This window comes from Lasioglossum baleicum, unplaced genomic scaffold (genome assembly GCF_051020765.1).
Source record: "Lasioglossum baleicum unplaced genomic scaffold, iyLasBale1 scaffold0021, whole genome shotgun sequence".
In the NCBI taxonomy this organism is placed as follows: Eukaryota; Metazoa; Arthropoda; class Insecta; order Hymenoptera; family Halictidae; genus Lasioglossum; species Lasioglossum baleicum.
The window spans coordinates 3,572,624-3,588,585 of NW_027469081.1; the positions used below are offsets into that span (position 1 = coordinate 3,572,624).

General features: G+C 39.3%; 1 protein-coding gene across 2 annotated transcripts in view; it reads left to right on the top strand.

Annotated features, from left to right (window-relative positions):
* Positions 1–15,962, top strand: part of LOC143219282 (cyclic GMP-AMP phosphodiesterase SMPDL3A) — a 107,515-nt gene that overhangs the window by 83,992 nt on the left and 7,561 nt on the right. For both annotated transcript variants that reach the window (XM_076445295.1, XM_076445296.1), the window contains one exon: positions 13,389–13,569. In XM_076445295.1, coding sequence (XP_076301410.1) covers positions 13,389–13,569 — 181 coding nt within the window. The remainder of the gene's footprint in view (positions 1–13,388; positions 13,570–15,962) is intronic.

Consider the following 15,962-nt stretch of genomic DNA (forward strand, 5'->3'; position numbering starts at 1 on the left):
TTCAGTGTGCATACAAGTTACCGAAATCTATAAAACGCATTTTTTAAATTATCGCTACAGGCCCAGATAAAAAAGTTGACAGAACATCGTAATAAATTTTTGTTTACTTATTCTCTAACGAACTAGCCGGTCTAACATCTTTAAAAAATTCAAGTCCTTTGGACCAATTTCTAAAAAGTTATGCGATTTTTTAAGGGTGTCCACTTATTATTGCCGCTGACTGTAATTGCAAATAATAACTAAACTCTTTTTATTTAAATAAAGATTATTTAAATAATTCTCAAAATGATGTATTCATTATTTCTTATTTGCAAATAAAAGATTATTTATTATTTGGACTGAGGTGGAGGAAATCAATTAAATAGTTTTTGGTCTTCCCTTATTTCTTTTATTTTGTATACGTATGACGTATACAATGAACACGTGGCGAAATTAATATCGTGATTACCCGTGTGTATAATATTTACGTAAATACAACTATTTTTTGTACCAATTTGCCTGGGTCTGTTGCACGTGTTGTCCATCTGTCGGAGTTGAAGTTGTCGGAGCACGGTGGTAGTAAATAACCGTTTTTTTCAGCTACAGCAACCTTTTCAGGTGGTCGGGCTCGTCCGAAGGGCGGATTAATGAATGAAAATACAATTTAATTTATTATTTGTTAATACGAATAATAATTGCAAATTGTATTTGTAAATAACAATTAACTTTATTGTTTGAAATAAATTCATTTAGACTTGCTCAAATAATAGATAATTATCTTTGCGTTTTATTTGAATATCCAAATAACAAATAACTTGTTATTTATAAATCATTATTTAAATAAATTTATTGATTGCCCAACACTGATACAACATATACAGCGTCTCACAATATCGTTGCGTATTTTGGTAATGTGCATTTTCCATGAAATAAAAATGTGCACCGACCAGTTTCGCCAGTTTTCGGATACACCTCGAGCAACAGAGGTTCGCGAGATCCACCCGGTACATCTCCGGCCTGAAAACCGAGTTTTCCGCTGAAAAAGAGGAATGAAAAGTCGAGTTTAATTCCTGCTGGGCTAGCACAACCGCTAGAAAGGAACAGATACAAAAGTTTTTTTACCGAACGGACGGGAAGGGAGGTCGGTGACTTTGATTTCGAATCAAAACGGCCTCATCGATAGTCGGTAAAAATCACGCCGCTATTCGGTCCGGTCGACGGCGATGGCAACAATGGTGTCGTTGATTGGTCAGTTTCACCGCTGACGCGTCTAAACGGTCCCGTAATTTGTAATCGTATTATAGGTTTTGCCGGGGCGGATCGATCGATTTTTCAGCGTGTCCGCGAGAGATCGTTCTTGCCGGCTTTCCAGATCGCTTGACGTGAAACTTACGAACCTGGGAGACGGAAAGGGGATGAGAAATTCACGAACGCCGCAGCCGGCGGAAAGCGGGACACGGGGGTAGGATTATATCTGTCCAGAGCAAATCGGATTTCTATCTTTTGTTCAGCCTGGGTACACACGGACCAGCAGGAGATTTCGGAAAATTCTACGGGGGAATCTCCGGAGATGCCGCGGCGAGTGATGTTTCACGGCGCGCGGCTGCTTGAAAAAGATTTATTGTTGCACCCAGAGGAGGCTGACACGCGGCTGATTCGCTTGTCAATTACCGTTACTAATCCCGCACCTTTTTTCGATACCTATTTGCCTCCTCCGCCCCCCCGGGGAAATTAATGGCCCGTTTAACACACTTTTTTCCGTAATTAGCTCGTGATTTCTGCCGCTAACGGCCCGCGCTCGATTCGCCGTTCGACGTTTAGACTGTTCGGATTTTTATGCGTGTTTTGAACGTTTAATCGGACGTGTGATTCCCTTCGGGTCTCTCTATTTACGGGCGGGTAAAAATTTCCTGGATAAGTTTATTTCACCATTTTTTAGGCATTTTCGGTAGTGTAATTGAAAAATGTTTTAGACAAAAGTATCTCGGTACTTGGGTGAGCTACATGTTCGCATATTCTTGAATCTGAGAAAATGCTTTTTACGTGAAAAAAGGGATTGTTTCTGACGTCGAGACGACTTTAACAGTGTATTACACTATGACCTTGGAATGACCTCAAACTTCGGAGATTTTGTGCGAACGTAATTTTAATGAAAAATTATTTCTTACAATATAAATCAAGTTACATCAGATGTTCGAACTGCGATCCACCTTCTATGATACCTTTTGTTTTTGTAGTTTAGAAATCGTCGGATTGGAACGTGTGGTAGTGTGGTCCAATTCGTTGGCAACGGCGTTCTCCAGATCTGTCTCCGGTGGATTTTTATCTTTGGGGATATCTGCAACCTGTTGTATAAAGATACAGCAATCAATAACGTTCAAGAACTGCAAAATCGCATAACAACTGCACGTAATAACATAAACCGACATTCCCTAATTACGGCGACAACGAAAAGTCTAATAGAAAGAGCGGATCTCTGTATCCTAGAAGATGGATTCGTTCGAACATCTGATGTAACTTGATTTATATTGCGAGAAATAATTTTTCATTAAAATTACGTTTGCACAAAATTTCCGAGTTTGAGGAAATTTCAAAATTTCGTCTCGACGTCGGAAACAATCCCACGATGTCCGAAGCATGTGGTGCCATTTAAAAAAGTCAAGGTGACCTTTACATTTTTCACGTAAAACGCATTTTTTCAGATTTAAGAATATGCGAACATGTAGCTCGCCAAGTACTGAGAAACTTTTGTCTAAAACATTTTTTAATTACACTACCGGAAATGCCTAAAAAATGGTGGCATAACTTAACGGACACACCCTGTATAATGCTGCAGGAAAACTTTCGAAACTTCACGTTGCGTTCTGTACACACCAAAATTGAAAAAAATAGTTCTTAGTTTCTTTTGAAAGAACGTCCAATTGATTTTTATCTTGTTTCGTGGGTTTGCTAATTGAACAGTTCACGCGAATTCCCGAGGCAGCGTTGCGCAAATGGATTTTATTTCTGGATTCCGTAGATTTCTACGGAACCAGTTTGCGAACGATAAAATTCCGATAAAAAGGCGGAGGATCATAATGCTCGGACGACCTATACGGCACAATTAATTATAGGAATTGTCTGGCACATGAGAGATACGAGTTTTAAGCTCCATACATTCGAGCTTGCACCGTTGGTTTTTTCTTTATCCGGGGCATTTATAACGTGTAATGTAGGTGTAGCCGGAAGCACATTCAATAAAGCCGTAGATTTGTAGAAGCCATAGATTCCGGAAAAAATAGCCTGAAAAGGCAAGAAATGTGGGAAACGCGTCGGTGGCTCTGGCGGTTACGATTTCTAATTAACAATTTCCAATTTACAGCCGTGTCGATTGCAAATTTTCAAACTATTCAGCAACTAGACCGAACAAGCACCAAATAAAACATTTCTTTGATCCTCTAATAATATTCGACCGCATCTTTGAAATGACGGGAGAAGTTTCTATCGACGTTTGAAACTTATCGAACGCGAAAGTATCGCCCACGCAACGATTCATTTCTAGAATAAAAAATTTAATTCAACAAATCTGATAAATTTAATCAGAAGTTGATCGATTCGATCACTTTCCATGTACACGTCGCACGCGCCGGCATTGTAATTAATATCAGAACCAATACAGCAGTTTATAATACCAGAAACTTGCGAATGACGTCCAGTGGAATGAAAATTATGGAGATCGTGGATTAGGCTGAAATAATCCGTAGTAATATTAAAATTCAGTAACCCGCGAAAGCTTTATCATTAATAGCTAAACCGCTTTATGCACTTCGGGCGCATGCACGGATAGCACTGGAAATATTAATTGCATCGTTTTCAAATCTCGCCGCATCATTTTCGTAACGCGATTCAGAGAATTTCAAAATATTTCGTAACATGCAGGGAGCTCCATTTATCTTGAGACTGTCAATTATTGCGGAAACCAGCAGGAAAATGAAAAAATGTTTTATATAAAATATCCTTCATATGAAGGGGCACATTTAATGGCGCTATGCACATTTTTCCAAAATGGCGCTTTAAGGGTCAGATGAAGGGCAACTTCATTTTTTCAAATGGAAATCCATGTTTTTTATTTTATATTCGTATTCTTCGATTACATAATACAATTGAAGAAATAATAAATTGTACAAATAGTTTTGCGATCGAAGAAAAATCGAAAATGTCGATAAACCAAGCGGAAATAATCGCGCGTCACGCGGTGTTGTTTTGTTCGGTAATAAATCTGCGTAAATTTTGGTATTTTCATGGTGGTCCGAGCAACTGGAAACTAACAGAACAGCCGAAATTCCAAGTTTTAGTGGCTCGTCGGTTTACAGCCACCGAAGCAATTTTACGGTTGATGAAAGCTTCCGTGCAAGCCAAAACAATAGTAGTTCAGACACGTTGTAAACGAGTTATTCAATAAGCAATAAAAGTTCTTTAAGGGGACAGGCGAAATTACTTTGCAATTATGCGAAGGAGGAACAACAGCTATTAGCTGTCGAGCCCGAAATAATACGGGAGACGGGAACATGATCGCGGAGGCTGTATAGAACTGGTATACGGTTTCTCAGTATTAGAGAATTTTATGGAGATTGTTATGAACACCGTTACAACGCGGATTACAAGTTCAAGTAACGTAGAATTAATTCAGTTTATGGGAATGCTCGAACTTAGTTGCTACGGGCTCCGATACGCGTTGCGCGGACGCTTTAACCAATATTTCAAAAATAACTTGTTCGGGAGCGAGCGAAACTTTATTGGTCGCTCAGCCTTCCTTTATTTTCATACCTGGCGCTGACCCTGAAAACTTTTTATCCGGTAGTAATCACTGTTTAGCATGCAATGCAAATTTACTGCTACCTTGGGACAACAAAATTTTTTTTTATCGTTTTCCTATAATTCGTTCGCCGACGAACTAATTTTAAGCTTCGAACGGGGACAATTTCCAGCGACCGTAAAGGGGACGAAGCCATTTCTCCTGCTTGTTCTTCTCGAAAAATCATTTTTCGAAAAGTCACGGAATAAGGTGAAGTGCCCCAAGTCTGGACAGTCCAAAAGTGATACCTAAATCTGGACAATTGAATTTTCATAGTAAAAGCAGTAATTAGGAGATTAAATAATTATATTATATATTCTGAGGTCTCTCTTTAGCTACAAGTAGGTGTGAATATTATTTCATTATGATATTAATTGAAATTTAAAAATAAATTCAAAGTTCATCTGAAAACAGTATGTGCATTTAGAGCTCGAACTTTTGTTAGAAAAAAAGATATAATTTAAGCCCTCAGACAAAAAATAATTATCACGCATAATATTATCATGCATAATTAACATAAATAATAATTATTAATCCAAATATTAGATGTCCAAGATTGTTTTCAAATATAAGTACTCCATACTGGGACGCGATGACAGTAGCTGTCCCACTCTAAGCTTATACGCAATGTGCTTAATCAAAACGCATTGTTTGCAAATTATTTAACTAAATGTACGTATACGTAGTCTTCTATTAGCTTGTATAACGTATGTAGAAAATGTGTTCCGGCTGTGACGTTAATAATACTTAATTTTTATGTCATAAATCTATCAGTATTAATACCTAACCTCAAAAATTAATTATTCATGTCGATATAATTCTTAAAAAATGTTTTTTTCAGATTGTAAACTTGCTTCAAAAATTATATTTGATAACGGCCATCACTAGAAACAAAACTTTTGATTCCAGTCGAAAGAAGTAATTAATAAGTATCATAAAAAGAAACAGATTAAAGTAAGAGAAAGCCAAAAGTGTACATAAAATCTAAGGATATTATTAAAAATGACAGATTGAAGGAAAATAGAAGATTAATTAAAAATAAAAAATTGAAGAGATCAAGAATCTCATTCTGTTGAATCCATCGTACAAGTACAAGCTCTCAATACAGTGGGCCAGTTTAAGATTCCAAAAAGCACGAATTCTAGAATGAAAAATTTAAGTTCGTTGGATGCTAACAAAGGACCACCAACTGTACTGTCGAAGACAGACGAAAGATCTTGAAAAAAGGAGCAAGAAAAAAATTTATAGAAGAAGAACATTTGTCAAAAAAGCAGGAAAAAGAGAGATACAAAATTAAAAAAGAACAGGAACAAGAAATCAATAACAATTTACACGAAAGAAACAAGATAATTACACAACAAATTAAGGGCAGAATGAAATATACAATATAATAATATATTCATAAGTGCATCATTAAAGATTCAATAAAGTTCGATGTTATAGATCAGGCATGGGCAAATTTTTGCTCGATCGGAGGCATTCTCAAGGAATACCCCCACTCCTCCCGGTCGCGCGTCTCGCTCCCCGTGGCGGCCATAGTGCTTGGAGCACTATAGTGTTTGTTGCAAATTATATGTAAATTCAATTTGTCCCGGTGTAGGGTTTACTTCTGTCCAGGTACTAGCTTAGATTGGATTTAATATGTCCAACAGGTTTGAATTATTCTTGTTAATACAATTAAGATATTAACCTAAACAATGATTTTTTTATTTTAAATTACTTTACAAACTCTGAACTGTATGTTAAAAATCTATAAAAATTATTTTTGTTTATTTAAAGTGATAAAATTTAAAATAGAAAAACATGCTGTCCAGGCATAGGGCACTTCACCTTAGTAATAGTACTCTGAGCATAGGGATATGCTTCTTCTTCTATTAAACTGCTATTAAATTGTTGAGAAACAAGCTTTGCATTTGCAGAAATTAGTCTTTCGATACCAGCAATGAACGCCGCGTATTGTGAACGAAAGCCAACCTTTTTGCAAGCCGATATATGACACGGAATAGTTCTTCGATTCCCTTTACCCAACGGAACGCGAGAAAAGCCGCAACAGCCGCGAGCACATGTATCGATTTCCCGTATTGCAGTCGAAATAGTTCAATTTCACGCTGCAAACCAGATTTTTTCGGGCTTCTTCTAATATATAAGCGTTTCGATTCAAAGCGAGCGGGGCGCCCATCTATTCGCATGGGAACGGAAGTCCTTTAAAAGGGGACAATGCATGCGAGATGTCCTGGAAAACGTATCATAGTTCCGTTCCTGGAAATAGGGTGTATAAAATCCACGATCAATGTTTGCGGGAGTGCTACCCGAAAACGGAAAAACAAATGAATATCATAAAAATAGCCAGCCTGGCTTTGAATAAACTATTTTCTGCGTCACACACACGCACAACTGCGAGCAACAAACGTTGAATAAAAGTGAACTTTTTGGTGAATAATTTCAATGTATCGAATATAAAATTCTTTGAAAACTTTTTCGTTGTTCTGTACAGAATTGAATTTTGCACGGGGCTACGTTAAAAGGAGCCGTCGCGTAAAAATCTCGGTGAAAATTTTCGGGTAAAATCGCGGGCAGCATTCATCCGCCGGCAGTCCCTTAAAATCGAGCCTACTTCCAAGCACCGAAATAATACCACCTGTCAGATTCAAACTGTTAAAGTGCTTCTGTTCCGCGAAACTCAATGAATTTCAGCTTCGTGCTCTGAAATTCCGAATCCCCAAACAAGACGCTTTAGCAGCGGGGCTGCTAGGAATACCTATTAATGCACTCCCATACATTATTAACAGCGATAACTTTCCGCGGAATAGGGAATGTTGCTGTTCATGGCAAAATTCGCCGAGGAAATTTCGCCGGGGAAATATTAAATATCACGGGCGGGATATGTAGAGCGGGCTACGGGGAGAGAGAGAGGAGGGAGGGTTGGCGTTGGGGAATTCGCTAACTGAACGACAAACTGCGAATCTTCGGGAAAATCCATTGCATCGCTCTTCTAGGGAAGTTACGGCGGTGTCGGCCATAGTTCCTAGGCGTCCAATATCCAGCTGCCACGCGTACCAAAGACAAGTAAAACTTAGGTGAAACTGATCGAGGCCCGGTGCGGTGCGGTGCGCTGAGATGCGGAACCGAAGCTCGCGCGATACGAGGCAGAAAGAAGAAACTGTAGGAAAAGAGAGGGGTTCATAATGCCGGTAGGGAACCGAGCTGCCGTGGCTACCGAACCGCGTAACACTTATCTCTTTCGGCCGACAAAGTTTTGCTCGAACGAAGGTGTAGGCATGGGTGGAGGAGGGGAACGGGGCGGAGGTGGCGCCCGATCGACGATATTCACCGTTTAAAGAAATCTACTTTTTCCCGGCGGCGCAATTCGTTCAGAAAGAATCTCCGTGTGAATGGAAATGGACTTTTTCACCTTTTTTCTCTTATCAGCTTAACGAGCTTTTCTTTATCCATCCGATAACGTTCCTCCCGACCATCCACCTCTCTCTCTCTCTCTTTCTCTAACAGCTACTTTTTCCTTTTACGGTTCAGTTTCTGTGTGTACCTTTTCTTTCCTCATTCTTTGACCCTTCCGCGCTCCCCGCACTTTCTCCTCTATTTCTGCATAAAAACGTCATCCTTTGTTATCTCCTCACCTGCAGCACTTAACTGTCTCTATTCCGCCATTCTCCCATCCCCTCCACCGGTTTTTGCACGGTCACCGTTTTTGTTCCGTAACCGTTTCTGTCGATTTTACACTGTTATGTCGCCGCGTCTCTCTCTCTCTCTCTCGTTTTCTTTTTTCTTTTTCATCGATCCCGTTCCAGAAGGATCCTCGTTGCTCCTCCGACATTCATTTTCTCGCTTCCGAGGACGCCTTCCATCCTTTATCCCATCTTCCTCGTTAAATTGAGTGCAACCAGGCTTGCGAGGCTCGAGCCGCGCCGAACAAGATCACTACGAGCCACGTCTAATTTCGTGAACGTGCTCGATTAGCTGTCTCGTGGCTCCTCGCACCCTATATATATGTATATACGCATTTCTGAGTCAATGCCGTCGCGCGGATAACAGTTACGATACTCCTCCGTTTACCGATCCTAACGAGAGAGTTCCTCGTTACGCGCCGCGCCGGTACCAGCCACCCTTTACATCTCAATTCTACAAGCGACACGTTGCGTCGCGTCGCAATCAAGATGGTGCAGCCTCGGCTAGCTAAAGTTCGTCAATGAACGACTCGGACCGTTTTGCCCGGTGAATAATCGCTCAGAATCTTTGCCGAGCAGGACGATCCTTTCGCAGATTATATGCAGTCCGACGTTTATGGCTCCGCGTTTACGGAGCTCGTTCTCAACCCTTCGCCGGAAGGGTCCGCGGCATCCATGAAAAATACCGCTACCCTCCTGACCCCCGTTCACCCGCCACAGATTCCGTTTATGGACTTAATAAATTCTTTTACTCCGACTCGTTCCTCGAGATAGCTGCTGGATTATCGCGAACTGGGAGACTAGCCTGTATTTATTGATAAAAAAGGTACACAAACATTTGCCTCCTCGGTTTTGTTTTCTACTTGTAATATGTATATCTTGATTCGACTGCAAAATTAATTGTTTTGCTGGTAGACACTGTGTAATCTGTGGTAACATCGCTTTTAATCCTCTTTAGGTTCCAGTAAAAAAATTGGAGGACTATATATTATTATTATTATTATTATTATTATTTATTATGCACGGACCGAGGTCCATTTACAGTAGAGTAAAGACTTACAATAGAATAAAGACTTAACCTAAATTACTAAGAAAGGACATGCATAAAAGAAAAAAAAAAAAAAACTATTGGCAACTATATAGCAAGTGTAGACTATTAAGAGTGCGATACCTGTATATGGTAATGTTATGTTTAGTGAGACATAAAGAATGTTAGTTATATGTACAACAATTAATGTGTTCTTTTTTCGCAACTCTGCACATAAATATTCGATAATATAATTAAATTAACATCTTCGAAAACTTTGGGTACACAAAACAAGATCCGATTTTCGAAAAATTTTCGACCGTCTGACTTGCCGTTCAGTTGCACTACTGATTTTCGTGCCACCTCCTTCGATATCATGTTCTCCTAATACAAAGTTCAATTTTTCGAGATTTTCGAAAATTTTCGCCAATTTTCGACCGTCTGACTTGTCGTTGACTTATACTACTGAATTTCGAATACCTCCTTCGACATCATGTTCTCCTAATACTCTACTCAATGTTCGAGATTTTTGAAAATATTCGCCAATTTTCGATGGACGGCCGAAAAATTTCGAAAATTAAGTAGTGCAAGTCAACGTCAAGCCAGACGGTCGAAAATTGGCGAAAATCCGAAATTCAGTAGTACAAGTCAACGACAAGTCAGCGCTCGAGAAATTTCGAAAATTAAGCAGTGCAAGTCAACGTCAAGCCAGACGGTCGAAAATTGGCGAAAATCTCGCAAAATTGAGTTTTGTATTAGGAGAACATGATATCGAAGGAGGTATTCAAAATTCAGTAGTATAAGTCAACTACAAGTCAGACGGTCGAAAATTGGCGAAAATTGAGAAAATTGAGAAAGTATTAGGAGAAACATGATGTCGAAGGAGGTATTCGAAATTCAGTAGTATAAGTCAACTACAAGTCAGGCGGTCGAAAATTGGCGAAATTTTCGAAAATCTCGAAAATTGAACTTTGTATTAGGAGAACATGATGTTGAAGAAGGTATTCGAAATTCAGTAGTATAAGTCAACGACATGTTAGACGGTCGGAAATTGGCGAAAATCTCGAAAATTGAGTTTTGTATTAGTAGAACATGATATCGAAGGAAGTGGCACGAAATTCAGTAGTATAAATCGACGACAAGCCAGACGGTCAAAATTTTATGAAAAACTTCTAAAATCAAGTTTTGTATTAGGGGAATGTGATATCCAAGGAGGTGACAATTTATCGAAAATGGAATCTTCTTTTGTGTATCCAAAGTTTGCGAAGATGTTAATCGAATTCTATTATATCGAATATTCATGTGCAGGGTTGAGAAAATAGAATACATTAATTGTGTGTTGTAACTAATATTCTTTATTTTTCACTAAACATAACATTACAATATACAATACAATATTAAAGCTGATTATCGTGGTGAGATGAGAAGAAGGTTCCTGGCAGGAATACGATGAAGTAGGTACGAATGCTTAGTCTCGAGGTGGCTCGAGAACTAGAAACGTCTCGGGGAGTTAGACATGCAGTAGGGTCGAGGGGGAGTGTAGCCTTCGAAAATGCCTCTGATTTTTCCGCATTCTGCCGAATATTATAAATTACTCCGAGATAACGTAAAAATATTCATTTTGGGATCTGAACAGACATAGATTGGTCTTTTAGGAATCACAATTGGACCGCTTCTGTACTCCTCATTGCAATGTTGAAGCGTCAGTTTGTGTAGAAAAGAACCCATACACGTATATGCGGATCTAACGATGTGTGTGTGTGTGCCACGACACTCTCGCTCGGGCACGCAGGCACCCTTAAGTGTACCATCAAGCTGAAAATGTTTCTGCGAACAGCGTCAAGATTTTATTCGATTGTGAATCGCTCCGGAAAATTCAAAGTAAACTGCATCCTATTTGATTGAAGTTTTTAATGCGTAACTCGCGTTACAGATATTTATATGCTGTAAATGTTCGAACTTCAGACGTTTCCGTGATTATAGTTGTTTCGAATTCGGCTTTCCGCTGGAAACGGTGCATTTGGATCTGACAGTTCGAGCTGTTTTATTATGCTATTCAAAGTTTGCGCTATGAAAGTCTAATGTGAACGTTATTGTACTAATAAAACGTAACCGTCTCCTGGAATAATAGATAGAGACAGAATAAGCACAATTAAGGAGTTTCTGTGCAGAAAGAGATTTTCTGTAAAACATTCTCTATACATATACTGAACATATACTCAATTGATTGGTTAAAACATCAACGTCAAGACTGTACATACGTTTCATAAATTACGAATCCTCTGTCATATATCGAGACTTCCCACAGAAAAATCCACCGCAACTTATTACCCAACTCAATATGCCTCCAATCCACGGTTGCTATACTTAGCTCACGCAACCTCTTGACCAAACGCAACGCCATGCCAGTTAAATATACCTCGCACGTCGTTCATCGCGTTAACGTTTGCACGAAGGTGTTCGTATCCACGCTACATCCATGTTCTCCGCCATACCTACACCCCCGCTCAAAAGTAGACGATATTTATTGTTCAATTATATTTATGCAATTTATTCGAATAATAATTTTCTGTCGCATGTTTCCCTATTAACAATACTAAATATATTTCATGTTAAAAAAGTAACTGACACAGATCTACAAAACGTATTTTTTAAATTTTCATTATAGGCCCACATAAAAAAGTTAAAAATTCAACTTTTAGTATTTTTTTCAACAATTCCGATCAATTGCAATTGTTGAAATTCTTTTCACATCCTTTAGTAAACTAATTGCTCTAGCTTCCAAAAAAAGTTCCAATCGTATGGTACAATATTAAAAAAAGTAATAATCTTCTTTAGAGCGGTCTTAAACTTTTGTCCGCTACTGTATAGCTTTATAGCTCCCTACGAGGAGTTCCACTTACGCTTTCAATAAAAATAAAGTCACAAAGCTCCAGATCAATCGTTCCGCAAACGGCAGAATAATATCACGCTTGCACGGGAAACGTGCCAAATTGACAGGTGGTGCGGACAAGGGTGAAACAAGTGTGCAGACACTTTTGAGGAAGGGTGTACGCTAAAACTGAGCGCGATCGTCAACGAACTACATCCTCTTCTCGAGGATCGAACTACAGAATCTTGATCCTAGTGCAGAGAAAATGAATATTAAAGATGATTTCGTTTTCATGCACGATAATGATCCCAAGCATACTGCGTATAATACCAGAATGTGGATACTACATAACACACCGGCGTATCTGAAAACTCCGCCACAATCTCCTGATATCAATGTTATAGAACACCTGTGGGATTATTTAGAACGACAGATCAGAAAACATGAAATTTCTTCAAAAGAGAGCTTAAAAAATGCACTGAAGGAAGAGTGGAACAAGATTCCACAACACGTGACCTCAAATTTAGTAAATTCAATGCCGAGAAGAATTGCAGCGGTTATAAAGGCCGAAGGCTATCCAACCAAATACTAGTTAACAATTTTTTAATGTCACATTAATTTACACTACGTTTTTTTTCTCAAATTGTAAACAGTCAGAGACTGTACGAATACTATTTGCTGGTGTATTTCAGTCGATTTTTTGTTTTTCCTTATTACATTCGCAAGTTAATCGAGAAATTAATTTTTTTTTCGCATTGTATCTATTCTATAGACATCTCAGAATATGTACGTATTCATTGTTTACAGAAAAAATAGTTAATAAACAACAATTTCACAGTTTCGTTTGAAATTTATCAGTGTACGAATACTTTCTACACCCACTGTATGTTCTTTGAACCATTATCCCCTTGTGCCTACGCTATAAATGCCCGAGAACGAATTGAAAGGACGCGACTCGATCGCGGTGATAAATTGTTTATGCGACTGCCACAGGTGTACATCGTGGGGCACACGCCGCCAGGTGTGGACGAGCGGGACAGCGGTGCGGCGGCTTTCAGCGAGAACCACAACACCAGATACCTGGAGCTTGTCCGGCTGTACTCGGATATCATCCGCGGGCAGTTCTTCGGACACTGGCATTCGGATACCTTCCGCGTAGTTTACAGCGACGACGGTACGTCTCTCTATTCTTTACAGCGACTAACCGGTACGTCTCTATTCTTTGTTGCTCGTATAGGCGGTTGAGCAGGGTGAATCGACCGCTTCGCTCGGTCGAATCGATGCGCCGCCGTTCAGCCTTTTACACTCTGCGGTTCTCTGGCCTGCTCACCCCTCTCTCTTTTCTCCCTCTCTCTCTTCGTCCCTCTCCCTGTCCCGTATACTCGTAACTTACGTTCGCTTCACGCTAGAGACACCCATTTCATTTTCAATACACGTGTATACGTGTAATTAATATAATCCGTGCAGAAGTCCGGACACTATTTCATACGCAGATATACAGTAATGTGGAAATCGCTGCTCCGGAAGTATAATGACTTAGACTGCGGATTTTATGAATATATGACAAAAATAGAAACGTACAATTTCAAGCAGTGGACATATTAAAAAGATTTAAGGACATCTGTGTATTAGTTTCAGCTTAATAAGTTAATTAAAAGAAGAAAGAATTTTTTTATTTGGTTCCATTGGCTTGCAATCGATGAAGACAATTTATATTTTGATCTACGAAACGTATTTTTTAAATTTTCAATATAGGCCCACATAAAAAAGTTAAAAATTCGCGATACACTTGGCGACTCCGTTTCTCGCAATGGGTTTTTGTTTCGCTCGCGACTTTGTCATTGGCGGATTGAAACGCGGTCGTTATTTCTCTGTTTCGCTTCGTTCTTTTTTTTATCTCTCTCTCTCGCACTCGCGCGCTTTCACTCGTTTCTTCGGTTCTTTTTTCCTTTTTTTTTTCGCAACGATATACAGCTCGTATTGGCCGAGCACAAACGCGCTCCACTTTCCATACGGAAGTACGGAAAAAATGCGCGCCGCGCTGGTGCTTTTATTCAATCCTGCCACCAGGCGGATACGTGTTGACGGCGGAATCTCTGAAACACGTTTACGGCCGACGTTTACTTCGCTGTCTCAATACCGCTTCGCTACAGTAGACGCTTATTACTGCCCCGAAAAAAAAAACAGATGCACCGTGCTGCATTTAGTGGTTGTGGCAGTAGAGGCTTGCGGAGTTGACTTCGAATCGTGTGGGACGAAACGCGCCGCACAGAAACGAACCGACTTTGTTGTCTCAACCCCTTGAGCGGTGGCTTTCAGTACCGACGATACATTCTGTGTGATGATTCGCCTCGATAGTTAGTCGATCTTTATGCAAGAGAAAAATATTCTGCACCCATTGCAAGAAAGAAACAGCTCTTCCTTTATTAATCTTGAGAGATCGCATTCTAGTTATGCACAAACATTTTTATATAAACCTTTCATAAATCGCCGCTATAAATTGACTTTGATCATGACGTATATAGAAGACTCCGCCGCTCAAAGGATCACATTAATATACAATATACTGTTTTCTCCTTTGTACGTATTCGTTTTAGAATATTTTGAAACGGGGCGAGAACGAAAGAGTTCATTGTAGCGTATCGTTGAAACAGTATCTGAAATTCAACTGTTTTCGGGGGTAGCGCGAGCTTAACATGAAATTCGTGTTAGCTTCGATTGTCGCTGAATCTGTGGAGCAGACGAACAATATAAAAATGATTTCATAGCGTCAAAAGAATTATTCATTAGTGCGAACCGACTGATGGATTACTTAAGTCGAATCGATGTTCACTTTCCGATATCGTTACCCGGGTAGATTTCATTAAAATAATGAGACAATCGTTACTCCTCATGCAAGTCTATATGTATAATCGAAATTAGATACGGTTGTCACTTCGTGGAGTTTTAATCTGATTAGTAAAGCATCGCATATTCATACAGATTTACTGAATTAACAATCACGCTTAAACTGATTTAAACGGAGTCAACTGCTAGATTTCTATGGTAATGCAACTGAATCGACTTTTCGTAATAAAGATTTGATTAAATCCTGAACAGTTCATTTAGTTATGCTGAGTAAACCAAAATTATAATAAATGAAGCACAGCATTAAACAGACAGTAGAAATAGGTTATTATTCTGTCAGGTAATATGAATTTTCGTTTGCCAGATAATAAGAATGAAGATGTGTGAAAGGCGTGTTCGGATAGCCATCCATTTTCGGTAGAACGATGTGGAATCCAATATATTTCTTTTGCCGATTAAACGAGTGACTACCGGGAAGCTGACGTATTACCCGAAGATAAATATTCTTTATTTCAACCCTGAATTATGGTCCAATTCGAAAATCGGCACTAACTTCTCAGACCCTCATATCGCTTTCGTGTCCCAAACGCGCGCGCACACAGAAACATTTCGAAGATTTGCAGTTAGTCACATGAAATAGCGACAGCGAACGAGGAAACATAAATTTCGCAAGTCTATCGGGCTGCATACTATCAACTTCCATTTATAGAAGTAATCCTT